Raw genomic sequence first — 16,303 nt, 5'->3', positions numbered from 1 at the left:
AGCTCAAGAAAAGTCATGATGAAATTTTTACTTATGTTTTCCTGAATTACTCTATGCAAGCACACAGATACAAGTCTGCTTGTGCTTGTTTATAGAAGCTGAATTAGATAGACTACAAATGCCTTCAAGTGTCAGTAAATAAATTATCCTATGCTGTTTTAATGACTACAATAAATACCATCTTTTAGATGTGTATTTTTGCCCTTTTTGGTAGTTGCGTAGTCTATTTTGATGTTTCCTTTATAAACTGACATTCCTGGTGTATATATGACAACCCTGGAATACTCTACATACTATACACATCATACATATAACTTCTAAGAGAGAAGCTGTTGCCAAAAGGAGAAAACAGACATAGATCCCAGAGCTTTCCTCTGCCCTCCTATAAAAAGCAATATATAAACTCTCCTGGCTTTTTAAGCAAGAGCGTGTTTTTCCTTCCTTCCTTCCTTCCTTCCTTCCTTCTTTCCTTCCTTCCTTCCTCCCTACCTACCCACCTACTTGGTTTTTGTTGGTGATGATGTTGTTTGATTAGTTGAGTTTTGTTTTGTTTTTCAAGTCCACGTGTTTTGCCTCTTGCAAGAAGTTCCATTTTGTGTTCTTTATGCAGCATGATTTCTGGTGACAGGCAGAATGCTGGAGTTCCCCTCTATGGGCTTGATGGTTGATTGGCTTTTGTGAGCCTGATGCATGTTCTCCAGCCTCTGTTTTCTTCTCCTCGAACATAGTTAATTTCTTTTTTTTCGAGACAAGGTTTCTATGTGGTTTTGGAGCCTGTCCTGGAACTAGCTCTTGTAGACCAGGCTGGTCTCGAACTCACAGAGATCCGCCTGCCTCTGCCTCCCGAGTGCTGGGATTAAAGACGTGCGCCACCACCGCCCGGCTCATAGTTAATTTCTTGATAAATGAATAGCGTGTGAAAATGTCACTCTCTGTTGTTGGTAATATATAAAGATAATTATACCCACAAGTATCCATGAACTCATTTTCCTTTAATGATAACATCTTTACATGCGTAGCGTCTTGGAACAGTTTAAAAGGTTCATTTGACACCCTCCTATACAGAGAGCCCATTGCTGGGAAATAGTTTTAAACAAACTTTGCCTCTCTTCCTTTTATGGTAAGATGTTACTCAATAATATGTTAAATAACTTAATGTCTTTGATGGTTGTTTTTTCCTTTGTAATCACAGACCTATCAAGTGGATCTGAAGCCCAATGGGTCAGAAATAATGGTGACGAATGAAAACAAAAGAGAATATATTGAGTATGTATGCACATATTTATTACATTATCTTTGTGTACGTGTGTGTGTGTGTGTGTGTGTGCGTGCGCGCGCGCACATGTGTGCATGCATGGGGTGTGAGGTCAGTGTCATATCTTCCTCAAACGGGTCAGTCAGTGAACCTGGAGCTCATTGGTTCAGCTGGGCAGCCTTGCCTCTGTGCTCCATGGGCATGCTGTCTCCACCTCCCTGCAGAAGGACACACCACTATGCCTGGCTTTGTTTGTTTGTTTTACATGGGTGCTGGGGACCAGAAGTCGGGTCCTAAAGTTTGCACAGGAAGCATTTAAACAACTGAGCCATCTTCCCAGCCCCTGTATCGTTTACTTTTAAGAAATCAAATGGTTTATTTGGTTGTTGTCCTTTCCCTGAACTGCTCATGCATACTACAAATAGGAACTTGTTGTCAGTTTTTGTTTTGTTTTTGTTTTTGAGACGGTGTCTCTCTGTTGTGATGTGTGACTATCCTGGAATTTGCTCTATTGGCAAGGCTGGCCTTGAATTCACAGAGATCCACCTGCCTCTGCCTCCCCAAGTGTTGGGATTAAAAGCGGGCACCACCATGCCTGGCTTCTCAGTTTAAATAATAGCAATTTCCTTTTTGCCTGGCCTATGAGGCAGTTGAATGCGGGAGGGATGTTTACGTTCTCTTGCAGTTTCAGTGAACTACCTATAGAGGGTTGCCGTGGAAAGAGAGGGTGCACATTAAAGTGGCAAGCACTCCTTGAAGATGGATAGCTCATCGGAAATTCAGATTCGCAGCCATGGGGATGTTAGACCCTGATGGGGAAGAATTGGGGATTGCCAAAAAAAAAAAAAAATAATAATAATAATAATAATAATAATAACAAACAAAAAAAAAACTTTCTCCTGACTTGTCCATACTGGAAGTTGAGGGAAATATTGCAAACATGGTGCATTGTTCTGATAGTTGCTATCTGACAACCCAATCTCAGCCTCATTTTGTGGAACAGATCATTGAGTCCTTCGGAAGTTTAGCCTCTGGGTAGCACTAGACATCCCTAGCAGACAGGAGGAACTCTCAGGAGAGCGCACTACATCTTCCTCTTCAGTGTAGCAACATGAATCACACACGATTCTGGGCTCTTGCAAGATGAGCTCTAGCCCAAGTGAGGGAAATGCAGGTGTTTGGTTCACAGGTCCTGGTTTCTATATGTCCATGAGTCTGGCCCACGCTGAGCTCATTGGCTGTCTGAGCTCCTTCCAACAAGCTGGACATCCTCCCCTAGCCTCATTTCAAGTAGGCCAGTGGGCTTGAATCCAGAGGACGGACTGGGGTCTTTTATTTTAGTGCAATGTAAAGAAAACCTGCTGTCTAAACAGGAGGCAAGGGAGAGCCTCGCAGGCTTTACCTGGAAGACATTGATGAAGCCTCTAGCACATGTAGGGAAGTTTTTTGTTGGTTTGGTTTGGGTTCTGTCACTTTCAAATAAAAGTGCGTGGCACTTAATAAATAAGCCAAAAGTAAGCTACTGTGGTGTGTGCCCATGAACAATAATTGGTAGGCTTGTTCTACCATGGCCAGCTTTATCAGATGCCCCCCCTCTGGGAGACCCTCTTTGTAAAGTCCTGATGTTAAGTGGTTTTTTTAAAAAAAAAAATTCTATCCCAGGTTGGCTGAGGCCTAAGGCAGTAGACATAGGTCATGTGGACCAGGGTCAGGCAGGGCCTCAGCTACAGAGGATTGAAATCTCCCGCTGCTCACTGGCCCCTGCGGTGCCCTTGGGACTGGAAGAATGATTGATGCTGGGCAGTGGGTCGCAGCCTAGCCCTATGGTACCCACAGCTGACTGCTGTGTGCACTGCAGGATGCTGCGCTCAGGCTGTTGTCATGGTGCCACCTGGAAGATGAGTTCAGAGTCCACATTGCTCACACTGAACACCATCTCAGGGACAGTTTCAGCGACTCACAGATCCAACCATGCATCTCTAAACTTAGTATTAAAAGTATTAGTGTGGGCCATATAGCACACACCTTTAATCTCAGCACTGGGGAGGCGGACCCTGTCTCAAAAAAATATTTTTAGGTATTATTGTATAATATATGGTATTATAAACTATTCTTAACACATGTTCATATTTAAGCATACGTGTGAATGGGCAGATATGTCTAATCATATCCTATGACTTTATTAGCAGATGTTTAATGTTTTAATTTATTTTTATGTGTATGAGTGTTTTGAATGTATGTCTGTGTACCATAATGTGTGGGTGGTGTCCTTGGAGAGAAGAGGAGGTTGTCAGATCCCCTGGGATTAAATTTATAGTTACCCACATGCGAACAGCCATGTGGGTGCTGGAAATCAAACCCAGGTCTCCGGAAGAGCAGCCGGTGCTCTTAAGTGCCGAGCCATCTCTCCAGCCCACCTTTTCGTCCTTCTTTGTCAAGTCACATTTGTGGAGCACTTGGATCCACCGGGGCTTGATGCAGTCTGGCAGACCAGTTATGCTCTTGACAGCCTCAGAGAGAGCCTACATTTCTCACAAATGTTCCGGTGGCTCTTAAAGGAATGCAGGGATTCTCAGCAGATGTTCCAAAGCAAGTGCCACTCCACTTTCCCCTCTATTCAGGACTCTCTGTTTACCCCACCTAAGGAGCAGCAGGCCCAAGTATAAAGAAAGCAGTGACTGTAGGGTGGCAGAGGTGTTGGAGGAGGCTGCTTGGCCCGTTAGCTCTAGCTTCTTATTTGCTAACTCTTACATCTTAATTTAACCCATCACCATTAATCTGTGCATCACCATGAGGTCATGGCCTACCAGCAAAGTTTCAGCATGTCTGTCTCCGGCAACAGCTCCGTGGCTTCTCCCTGACTCTGCCTCCTTTCAGTGCCTATGCTTGGTCTCCTGAAAGAGCCAAAGGTCACACTGGCAGCATGACCCAGAAATCTGGCATTTTAAAATGACTGTGGCTTTCTTCCTGCTACTGCTGAGTCAGGAAAACCTCTCTTAAAGGAGCTGCGGCATGCCACCTGCAAGCAAAGCCCATTTGGGAAAAAAAAATGTGGCTAAACTTTGTTTTTTAGTGTCTAGAATTCCTCTGCAAGCCCTCTCAGGTTTTAAGTGGATTTTAGTCAACCACGTTGGTGCCAGTTTGTTGCAGAGAGGGCTAAGTATGTTCCTCTTTTCCTTGCAGCTTAGTCATCCAGTGGAGATTCGTGAACAGGGTCCAGAAGCAAATGAATGCCTTCTTGGAGGTAAGCACGGCTACTGGGGTCAGGGTGGGGACAGAGTGCAGAAGGCCAGCGCAGGTGACTCACCCTGCTGGCCGTTCCCCAAGGTGGGAATCTTCCATGATGCTCTGCCGTCTTTTTTTTTTAAAGCGTTCTCTTGCTTTGCCTTTCTCCCTTTTTAATGTTCTGAGTGCATTGTTGCTTGCTTGTTTGAGACAATGTCTCTGTGGCACGTGCTGTCCTGGAGCTGATGGCAATCCTGCCTCAACCTCCTCGCTGCTAGGATTATACCACCTGGCTTCCACCTATACTCGTTTGTTGGTTTGGAATTTATTTATTTGTATGTGTGCACACACGTGAAGATGAGTTGGTTGTCTCTGTCTACCTTGAAGTTCTAGCAGTACTCAGAGGAGCTGCCTGCTGCAGTTCTTCTGAAAATAGTCTCCTCTCCTTCAGGCCTTTCCCAACCCAGGCACACTGACTTTCCCTGCAGAGCCCTACCCTTTGTGACACTAAACTTAGCAGATTCTCTCTGGAGTTTTTACATTGCATCCAAATACCAGCTTTGTCCCTGTGATGGAATGAAGTCACTACCTCCTCCATGAGTAGTCTACTATAGGGTACTTTCCCCAACTCCTTCAGGTAGTGGGGTTTGTTTTTATGTTTGTATTTTTGCCATAAAAAGTGGTTCGTGTTAGCAAAAGTGAAATTTCTTTTTAATAATATTAGTTATTTAAAAACAACAAGAAGGGCAAGTAGGATGACTCAGCAAGTAAAGGCATTTGTTGCCTTGAAATCTGGCCACCTAAGTTCAAACCCCCAGTGCACACATGCATGCACACACAATAGATAGATCAATTTTGAGGGGAAAAACCCAAATCCCATGGTGGTCGTTTCTAGGGCCCACTCTCATGGAGCAATCCTCTCAGTGGCCTGCACATCGTGAAGACAGTCCTCCCCTGAGCAGGAAGTGCACATGTGCCAGGGCCTGGGGGATGTAAGATACGAGGGTGAATTGGCTATGGCACTGTCTGCACTGTAAGGAAAGTCCTGGGAAACAGATTCCCAGCCCTGCCCGACATTCAGAACCCACAGCGTCTAGAATCTCTTCCTGGGTCACCCCCTAATTAATGACAGCCCAGGACAGAGTCTGGCTTGCTATTCTGTCAGTTCTCAGTGCCAGCTCATGCTGCTTGCTTCTCTCCTCCACCCATGCCTTTGGCTATTTTTAAATGTGTCTCTTACACGTTTATGGTCTATGCATTTTAGGGCACACTGACTCACAAATGTGTGTCATAACTTACTTTTGCAATCCACCTGCCTCCAGTATCGCTAGTATCACAGGGTTTCAAAAAGTGTGCAAGCACGGGAAGCCTCTAGACTGTGTATGTTTCAGACTCCTGTGCATGTGCTTTTATTGGGATTGTGGTCACCGGACAGTATCACTGCTGTGTGAGCCAGCAGTAAAGAGCGACCCTTCTCTGGCTGACCACAAGCGTATTCCACCCATGAAAATGTCCTTTTTCAGAGAGAAAAAAAAAAACTGCTTACGATGTTTTTATCTTTTCCTTTCAGGGATTTACAGAACTTCTTCCAATCGATTTGATTAAAATTTTTGATGAAAATGAGCTGGAGGTTTGTGTTATCAATATAATATTTTATATAAAGTAGATGATCTTAAGTAGCTCCTTATTTCACAAATGATGGTTTTGCATTCTCTGACACATGGCATATTGAATGCTCTGTTAGGAGGTCAGTCTTCTAATCGGGGAAGGCTAGCATTCATAGCAGCCAAATAGATTTGTTGCCTGTGCCGGGGCAGTTTCTAGTGGTGCTGGATACACAGCCCAGTGCAAAGAAGAATGTGATCTCACTGGAGGAGCCTGGCTCCCTGCAGCCCTCTAGGACAGTGATCTACTTGCATAACCAGGCCCACCCAGTTCCCTTTGTTGCCTCCCAGTCTTCACCTTGGCAGGTGGGTGAAGGACTTGGTCACACTAGAGCTGTATCTCTTCTCCAGAGTCTGTAAAGGAGACGTGACCTTGTACTTGAAGTGGCTTGTGTTTGGCCATCGGGAGGCCACCAGGTAGTGGCAGGAAGTGTCTGATTGTCCATCAGCTTCTCAGCTTTGGTGTAGATGAGGGAGAGAGCAACTTGAAAACTGAATTCACATCTCACCTTGGGTTGTGTCGAGGCCCAGAAGGACAGAGGCTGCATCTGTCCACAGCGCTTCTCTCCAAGCCCATGTCCAGCAGAGCATGTCCCAGAGAATTTAAAGCAGAAGTCTCCAGACGGGTGTCATAGAAATTCTGTATCTCAGGCGCTACAGGTCTGTAGAGGCTGTGAGACGTGAACAGCATCCAAGATGACTCAGCCAGGCTGGTCCCAGGGAGGCCTAGGAATCAGTTTTCAGGCTTTAGAAATGATTTTTCTTCCTGTTGTATTTTAGTTCTTCCTTGGGAATATCATATTCGTTGGAAACTCCTATTGTAAGAACAGACTGTAGACTAAGCACTGGCAGGGGACCGCTTCCTGCCTGGGTGCCCACAGGATGCTGGAAGGATGAGGTCATTTGTTGTCACCTGAATTGACCCATCTGGGGGAAATGAGTTCTTGCTGTCATGGGGACCAATTCAAATATCTGTACAAGTAGCAGCCAGACCCTGTACATGTGCTAATGCAGTACAGGAACTCTACAGTACTGTGCCTAAAGCATGCAGGCTGGAAAAATGACCCGTGTGTTTCAGTATAAAATATCATGGCCTTGCATGCAAGATGCAAGTCAGTTGAGCGCTCTCTCTCTCTGTCTCTCTCTTTCTCTCTCTCTCTCTCTCTCTCTCTCTCTCTCTCTCTCTCTCTCTGACTCTCTTGAACTGCTGGCTTACCTGCTTGTCCGGTGACAAACGCCAGCACAGAGAAGAAAGAGTTCTCCACTCACTTACATCTGGTAAATCTCCTTCCTAGTTGCTGATGTGCGGCCTGGGTGACGTTGACGTGAATGACTGGAGACAGCATTCTATTTACAAGAATGGCTACTGCCCCAATCATCCTGTCATCCAGTGGTTCTGGAAGGTAAGTAACTACAGCTCTCTCGGCCCCACCTCTGCTTCGGGCTTCTTCTCCAAATTAGGGCAGAAGACCTAAGCGCTGTGTCGGGCTTCTTGGGGGAAATCAGAACGGGAGTATCTTTGGGAGTAGTCATGCCTTCAAGCTGGCTCATCATGTGTAGAAATCGTTTTCTCAATTTTTTTTTTTTTGGTTTTCCAAGACAGTCTTACTCTGTGCTCCTCTGGCTGTCCTAGAAATTGCTCTGTGAACCAGGCTGGCCTTTGACTTGCAGAGATTGATCTGCCTGCCTCTGCTTCCCAAGTGCTGGGATTAAAGGCATGCACCACCACCATTTGGCTTCAACATTTTTTTTTATTCCAGTAACTATTTTGATTGTTATATCTTACAACCCAAGATGCAAGTTAAATCTGATTTACTGTCTTGAGGGCCAATGTTTGTGTTCTGTTGGGCTCGGGAAAGGCTTGGCAAAGACAGTAAACTAAACATGAAAAAAAATTAAAAGATTATTCATAAACAAAAAAAAAAGGGAATCAGCCCTGCATGGTGGGATATATCTACACTCCCAGGTCTCACTGGTAAACCTAGTATTGGGAAGGCTGAGACAGGAGAATTGGAAGCATGAAGCTGGCCTGGGGTGTGCAGCCTGTTCTGGGATAGCCTGAACTGTAGTCCTGGCTGCCTCAAAACAGATTCACCTGCCTCTGCCTCCAAAGTGCTGGAATTAAAGATGTATGCCACTAAAACTGGCAGATACTGACTTTTTTTTAAAATGAGAAGAAATCAACCAATGAGTTTTAACTTCTGAATCTGTTATTAATATTTCAAGTACCAGTAAAAGTACAGAGAACATCAGGATTTTCAAAGTCTAGAACTTGGCTTTGATTTTGGATTATATTATAGAAGATCAAATCGCATGTCCAGGAAGGCTGGTTTGGTTTCTGCAGCAGTTAGGATCTGGGAGGCACACAGACTGGTTCCGAGGCCCATTTTTGCCTTGGGTTTCCTTCCGTTTATCAGGTGTCATTTGGGAACTTTCTGTGGCCACATCACCTGGCTTCCCCTTGTTTTAGACACTTCCGGAACACTGCCTGGTTAGAAATGGCTTCAAGGAGACACCTGAGCTTGAGGCCATCAAAGAGTTTTCTTTTTATTCCATTTATTTTGGCAGAAGAACAAAAGAGACCCCGTGATGCTCTAAGATTAGAGAGGCTGGGTTGTAGCAACCATCCAAAGGGAGGCAGCGGTGCCGTTTTGCAGAGTCGGCAGTAGAGGTGGTTCTGTGGCAGTGCAAATGAGAAGTTAGTCATCTGCCTGCGTCATGGCAGTGCATGGTGCACAGTGACATCATGACAGTGTGTGCTGTGTGCCGCATGGTGACGTCATGACCTTCTGCCTCTGGCAGGCTGTGCTCCTGATGGATGCTGAGAAGCGGATCCGGCTACTACAGTTTGTCACAGGCACCTCCCGAGTACCCATGAATGGATTTGCCGAACTTTATGGTGAGTGTGGCGTGTCCCAGACTCCTCTGTCCTCCTGTGAGGACCCACACAGGCAGTATTCTGCCACCTTGGCCCCTTTCCAGACCACTATAACTGTGTCAGTAACATAGAGACCCATGGAGATGCAGGACCAAGGGGTGAGGCGGTGTTTGTACAGAGAGCCTGAAGGTGTCTCTTTTCTTCATTTCTCTTTTTCTTTTTTTTCCCCATAGTTCAAGTTTTTTGTTCAGCTTTTAAAACCAGATTTTCAGAATCACCCACATGATTGAAACTGGCCTGATGAAGGACCCAGCCCCCAGTCGAGAGGCCTCTTTCTATTCTGTCCATCAAGGCTCATGGCGCATTACTTTCCCCTGAAGTAGAGGCCACAGCTCCTGCGCCTGTACCAATACTGCCACCCCTGGTCCAGTTCTGTGCTGCAGAGGATATAGGCCAAGCACGGAGCAGTACAGACCTGGGGAGTGAGGCCTCACCCTGATGCTCACCCCTCCCCTTTCCACTAAGGACCTCCCCTACTCCCAGAACTTGGTTCTCCTACTTCAAGCCCTGTTGATGTGTCTCGTTCTTGGTTTGCCCAGGTTCCAATGGTCCTCAGCTGTTTACAATAGAGCAATGGGGCAGTCCTGAAAAACTACCCAGAGCTCACACATGGTAAGCAACACCTTCTCCTTGGGGCCCGGAGGGAGAGCTCAGTGGCCAAGGGTACTTGTTGCTCTTTGCGGAGGACTCAGGTTTGATTCCCAGTCCCGACATGGTGGCTCACAGCCGTCTGTAACTCCAGTTCCGGGAGACTGGATTTTCATAGGAACTAGGCACACGCGTGGCACACATCCGTGGAGGCAAAACACTCAGGCGCATAAACAAAGGAATCTAAGCCTGACGGCCTCGGTTGGATCACTGGGACCCTCGTGGAGAAAAATCAACTCCAGAGGATCGTCTTCTTACCTCCACATGCATGTTAGAGTATACACACATGCACACGATAAATGTTTAAAAATATAAAACTAAGGACAAGATTTCCCCCATAGCAGCCCCAATTTCAAAGGCCTCTATTCAGTCTGTACATGAGTGACCCATAGTGACCTATGGGCTATGACGTCACCAGAAGGTGTTCTCTGGCTGGAGAGGGACGAAGACGCCTCAGGAATTAGCTCAGAGGAGTCACACGACACCCAGCACAGACATAGACATGGCCCAGTGGGTTTTAAAGCAACATCAGCAAGTTCCTTTCGGTCCAAACTTAGCTGGGGTCCCAGGTTTCTGCCTAGGCTTCTCCTCTGGCTGAAGTAGGGGAGTATGGTCCTGCCTTTCACAGCACAGGGAGGGTCCAAAGCCTGTGTTGGCTGTCCTGAGCTGATGTGAATGCCCTCTCTCACCCACAATGCCCGTAAGAACCTTTGTGAAGACTGGCAGTGGAGGAGCTGGCTGCTGTGGGGTAGATGCCCTTCCCTCACCGGAAGGATATTTGTGACTGCATGGAACAGCATGGTCACTGCCTGTGTGGTCCTTGCTGACATGCATGCTGATTTGAGGCTGAAATTGGCCATCCAGAGCAGGCCTCTGCTGCAGAGTTCAGACAGCCTCTTTACAGGGCTCACAGCCCTTTCAAATGCTCTTGAACTGGGTAAGACAGAGTGGATACTCAGGAAACTCTGGATGAGTTGCCCTAGCCGCCATCTTTTGAGCTTGGGCTCCCAGCCCTTCTGCGTATCTTCTGATTTGACCTCCCATACTCCTGTTAGGATAGTTTCTCCTTTTTACATCTGAGCAGACAGGTTCATAGAGGTGAGATGACTTAGCCAAAGTTACAAAGACAGCAGGGACAGGATTTGAGCTTGACCCAAAAACAAGTGGGCTTGACTTCTTGCAGAGGTCATCCATCTGTATCTAAACACTTCAGTCTTGAAGGGTGAGCTGTGCCAACCCCACCCCAGCTGAAGTCTTCTGAGTTGGCTCTCTCTGAACGTCGCTGGTGGCCAACTGGATAGCAGAGGGGCTCAACTTTCTGAAACTCAAACTTTCTGAGCTCTGCCCTGGGGTCTGGACCGTTCCTAGGAATGGGACCTCATTGTTTAGGGATCTGCATGTGCAGAACACACAGCCTTAACCTGTTTCACACCTACAGAAGAGCCCTTGGCTCTGGCATGATGGATCAGTAATAGTGTAAGAAACAGTCCATCCAACATTCCTGAATTGTACAGGCCTCATGCTCCGTGGTTTTCTCTTCTTTTAAAAAAGGGGTTTTTTTTTATTATTATTAAAACATGCAGTGTGTGTGTGTGTAGGGTGGGGTACATATGGTACCAGTGTGATTAGAGACTACTCTGATTCTCTCCGTCTACCTTTATGTGGTGTCTGGACATTGAACTCAAGTCACCAGGCTTGTCTGCAAGCCCCTGGACTTACTGAGCCATCTCGGCAGCCCACATTTTTAGTCTCTCTGTGGATGTTGGTGCTTTGTGTCTCCCTCCAGGCAGCAGAGGAATCATGCACAGTAGAAAGGTTGTCTTCTTTTCCCCATTGATTGTATAACCTGTTTGGCATGGACACTGTCCTAACTAGAATTTGGCTTTGGGTAATAAAAGTGTGACTTTTTTTTCTTTTTAATAATTCCCTTGCTCAAACAGCCAATACCCATTAGCCAAAACAAGAGCATGCTACTATGACAAGAAAAATGGCGGCCACTCACTCCCATCTTCCATTCCTTTGGCAGCTTTAATCGCCTTGATTTACCTCCATACGAAACCTTTGAAGATTTGCGGGAGAAACTTCTCATGGCCGTGGAGAACGCCCAAGGCTTTGAAGGGGTGGATTAAGGCCTCCTGCGTCGGGGGCACTGCCCTTCCAGCAAGTTCTGCGTGCACTTTTGCATTTGCCTAGCAGACTTTTGCAGAGCCGGTGGCAGAAGCAGTTGCCTGACCTGGCTCTGGAGCCCAGCTTGTCCGGGCCACGCCCACGTTCCGCCAGGGAACCCAGTCCCGGCTCGAGTGCCGCCCCTTCACCACCAATTCTCAACTGGTTAGCGTGTACTCTGATTACATTTCAGGAGGACTTGTTCTATTTATGTTGTGCCTCTGCAGGCAAAGCCCTTAATAAATATTTTGCATACTTTCTAATGACAATGAATGGAATTAATCACACTACAGGTATAGTATTACAACTCATGTTTACTTTTTAAAAATGATTTAGACTGATTTTCAGATTTTATTTCATTACAATTAAAGATGTCTCATGTACTTGGAAAAGTGAGCATATTTTTTTGTATTTGAATTTCATATCAAGCTTAATGTCGGTGACATTTTTATTTTTGAAGAACTTTGACACTCCCACCCTCTACTTTATTAGAATTGGAAGACTAATTTTTCTCCAAAAGCATTCTACAGACCAACACGTGGAAAGAATTTCAAATAGAGCATTAAGAATAACAATTTTTTCCATGCTTAGAATGAAAATAGACTGGATATTACCCTCTCTTTTGTACAAACTTAAATACTAGGTACAGGCTGGAAGGACTGTAACATCGCATGATATCTTTGTGTTAACTTGAAAGGAATGACACCATTGTTCCTTAGAAGTATTGACATGTGCCATCTCACACTCAAGACAGGGTTGGACTGTCATTTTGCATCAGAAACCCTTAACCTCTCCTGTTGCCGAACAGCCTCTTCTTAACGCTATTTTCTTCTTGGTGTTTGGAAAGACATTTCCAATGGCATTGCTCAATTCAAAACTGAGGAAGCCAGAGTCAGTAGTCTTCTGTCTCCGTTGGCTAAAACAGTAGCTAATAACCCATTCTTGCTGTAACTGCGGCAATTCCAAAGGCACTTTATGCGGGTCATATCTGTTTGCTCTTTTTTTTTTTCATTTTTTTCCTCATAATCATTACATGTGATTGTTCTTCCTCCCTGCACACATCTGACTGGTGCAGTATCTATCAATTGTGAATTAACTGCTCGTGAACCCAGATACAGTGCTGAGCCTCTCGACACCCGTCTTCTCCGACTGCTTTGTACTTTCTACTCAACAGCAAGGATTTTGCCTACTCTACCCTTAGCAAGTTGTGTGACATAATGACCTATTTTGCATGCTGCGATACTGCGTACTGCCCCCCTCCCCACCCGGGTCACGTGTATTGTGTGCTAGTTTAAACGTGAGCTACAAGACCCAGTGGGGTCTACTGAGCTCGAGCGGCCTGGTTGGCAATGGTGGAGAAACGTGGGTGTCTGCAGTGTGTAAGTCTCTGTTGCAGAATTCTGTTGCATTCTGAGAAGATGCCTGAGGTAGCATGGGAGTTCAGCACCTCTGCTGTCCCTTGAACTTGTGTTGTCCTAGACCCTGTCCCGGAAGCGAGGGAATACGGGGTATTTTGATCTCTTGCCACTTGTGAATATTGACAAAAAGACTGCGGTCTCTGCTATGTAAGAAGAACCTTCGGTATAAGAAACTGCTCGTGTTTACACAGCCCTGGGTGCCATGAAGAAGCCACGGACATTCTTGGTGGGTGAAACCCCGGAGCGGAGCGTCCTGCCAAACAGCTTCGGCTTCTTCCCACGTGCTATGGAGTAATTACAAAACAATTAACACTCTATTCTTGGTTTTTGGTGAGATATCTCCTGTAGTTACCAGATATTGGGGGCGGGGTCTGTTGTTGTTGTTATTGTTGTTGTTGTTGTTATACAACCTTCCACGTCCAGAACTGTCTCTCTGTTACAAAGAGTGCCAAAGCCCGAGCTGAGCAGTGTATTTTGATTGAAGAAGAAACCAAAATCTGCTCTAAGAACTGGGGTTCTAGAATTCTGTAGGCTCTAGATCAAGCCACGTCATTCACCAGATACAACATAGTCATTCTGCATTTTAAATAAACGCCAAAAGGGCTGTCAAGATGGCTCAGTGCATCGGGGTGTTTGTCACCAAGGCTGACAGCTAGAGTTCAGTCCCTGAGCCCCACCTGATGGGAGGAGAGAAGTGACTCCTGCAAGCTGTCCTTTGATCTATTCCATATGTGATTTCTTTTTTAATTAAAAGTATAGGGAGGGGAGGGTCATTACTAAGCCAAGAGCTGGAAAGACCTATCGAAATACACTCCTGAGAGTACTTGAAAGGCGGGCCATCGTGAATAATGCCTCAGTTCATTGGTCCAGGCTTCAGGTTTTAGCAGCTGTTACTGGGTAGTTAGAAAGTAAAATTACCGTTCACTGTAATACGGTTTGTGAGGTTTCACTTGTTGCCTGCAGCTCCCGATGTCTCCAGATGGTGATGCCCGTGCCAGGCCATCTTTGTACGATAGTTGTAAATGGCCGTGGAGAGCATGCTGTCCTGAGGGCCAGGAGGCAGCTCATTCTCCGGGCCTGACCTCTGCAGCCAGCTACAACAAACAGTAGTTGTGATCACTTATCTTGAGGCTCCAGAGTGGGTTTGGACTCTTCCCTGTGGAATGACTTTGAGCATCCTGCGGCTGTCTTGTGTTTCCCTCCCTGCCCCTTTTAGTCCACGGTAAGCCTGGATCAGCCTACTGACTCCAGAGCCGGTGGCCGTAGGTATTGGTCTATTCTAGGTGTTCTTTCTTGTCTCTCTAAAACACTGATCTCTACCTTCTATGACCAGTCCTCTAGCGGGTCACAAGAACCAGAGATCTGTATTTGTTTTTGTTTCCAGGGCTGATGTAGCTTAGTAGCAGAGTGTTTGCCTAGCGTGTACCTAGCCGTAGATTTGATTGCCATTGCTGGGGGCGGGAAGGGGGTGGATAAGATAAAGAATTCTGTTTCCAAGGACCTGAAGCAGGAGACAGCAGAGAATCCTGATGTTCAGATTAAAAATGTTATCAAGTGACTTGATACGCATCTTTTTTCCCCATAAGGCTCAGCGGCAGACTTGTGGAAGTGGACCGCAAAATAATTTAACGCTTCTGCATCTCGCATGATCTGTGGCTCTAGGTCTTGCCAGATTCCAGTCTGTTCTGAGAGTCAGGCTCATGTGCAGTAGCCTCTAATGTGTTCTCTATTTTCCTGATAGTCTCTCATCTCACCTCTGAAATATGAAAGTCTACAAAGAAAGTCTGGTCTCAACAGCTGCCCAGCCCATCCCTGCTAAACTTGCTCTTGTCTGTGGCTCTCAACTATCTCAGTAATGGAAGGGGGGATGCTAACCGTTGTCATTCGCTTCCTGGCCAGTAGGGGTCTTGCCGTGCAGGGTCACTGCCTGCCCTGCTTCCCTGTCTGGCTCCCAGAAGACCACATGCTACCTCTGTCTCATTCATGTATTGGGGTATATCCTAAGTCTCATGTCAAAACTGCCAATTTCAGGACTAGGATATGTTAAAAAAAAAAAAAACAAACTTATAAACTCTACTTTGTATCTTAGATTTTAAAACCGGGTAGAAATGTGATATACATTGAACCACTTTTTTAATTTCTATAAGCCTTAATGAACAGTGTATATGCGTCTGTGTATGCACTCCATCCCAGAGTTTGTCAGAGAAAAAGCTGTCGCGTTAGGACGTGAGCCTGCCTAGGGTTCTCTAGGAAAGGGGTAGCTTTCCGTTTGGTATGAAATCTTCCAAGAAAACTTCTCTCTCCACATCTCTCTTTTATTTGGAAGGTTAACGCGCCAAGCGCGTGTCTGAAGCAGCCTGTCTCTTTCCTGGTTTCGTATTTGTAAGGCGCAGCGGTGGAACTCTAAGGGCATCTGCTGGTGTGTGACCTCTCATGTCCTGCCGTCCCTCCGCTGGGTCTCGGTGTATTGAAAGCCTTTCCTGTGACCATAGCCTGTGCTGACAAATGTCTGTTCTTGTGTAAGCCCGTCTGCACCTCGTACTCAGACTGGTTTTTACCTACGTTATCGCGGTTTTTTTCATGTCGAATCTTGCGACTCTGTTCTTCCTTCTGCTACCCCAGATGTAACATGCATACCTACATGTGTATGTTTGCTGTCCAGATATATTTGTATATATTTGTATAGCATTTTTACACCTTAGGAGCAATCTGGATTCAAAGGGGGAATGAATGAGAGCTTAGTCCCGTCTACAGTTTTCTCCATGTCCTGAGAATTCTGACCCTCGGCGTCCCAGAGAACCCTAGGAAAGTATTAGCTTGCTGTCATTTCTAAATTCGGGATCTGTTACCAAATGAAACATTTTTTTAAGTGACTTTGAAGGTGAAAAGAGTTTCAAGCATTCCAAATGAATTCTCAATGTTTCTTAACTTTTTATTCTAACCCCACCCCCTAACAAAGCCGAGTGCTATTTGATACAATGGTCAAACC

At 45.8% G+C, this 16,303-nt stretch overlaps 1 protein-coding gene across 8 annotated transcripts in view; it reads left to right on the top strand.

Annotated features, from left to right (window-relative positions):
* Nucleotides 1-12,343, top strand: part of Nedd4l (NEDD4 like E3 ubiquitin protein ligase) — a 320,155-nt gene extending 307,812 nt beyond the window's left edge. For 3 of the 8 annotated variants that reach the window (XM_041639331.1, XM_041639332.1, XM_041639333.1), the window contains 7 exons: nucleotides 1,193-1,266; nucleotides 4,439-4,499; nucleotides 6,051-6,110; nucleotides 7,440-7,547; nucleotides 8,947-9,043; nucleotides 9,622-9,694; nucleotides 11,757-12,337. In XM_041639331.1, the coding sequence (XP_041495265.1) occupies nucleotides 1,193-1,266; nucleotides 4,439-4,499; nucleotides 6,051-6,110; nucleotides 7,440-7,547; nucleotides 8,947-9,043; nucleotides 9,622-9,694; nucleotides 11,757-11,859 (576 nt within the window). In that variant the 3' untranslated portion in view covers nucleotides 11,860-12,337. Of the gene's footprint in view, nucleotides 1-1,192; nucleotides 1,267-4,438; nucleotides 4,500-6,050; nucleotides 6,111-7,439; nucleotides 7,548-8,946; nucleotides 9,044-9,621; nucleotides 9,695-11,756 lie in introns of all 8 variants that reach the window. The other 5 variants (XM_041639326.1, XM_041639330.1, XM_041639327.1 and 2 more) reach the window with 4 other exon arrangements.
* Nucleotides 12,344-16,303: the final 3,960 nt, after the last annotated feature.

This window comes from Microtus oregoni, unplaced genomic scaffold, assembly GCF_018167655.1.
Source record: "Microtus oregoni isolate MIOR12 unplaced genomic scaffold, Mior012 000057F_ref0000458, whole genome shotgun sequence".
In the NCBI taxonomy this organism is placed as follows: domain Eukaryota; kingdom Metazoa; phylum Chordata; class Mammalia; order Rodentia; family Cricetidae; genus Microtus; species Microtus oregoni.
This window is presented reverse-complemented; position numbering and strand designations above follow the sequence as displayed.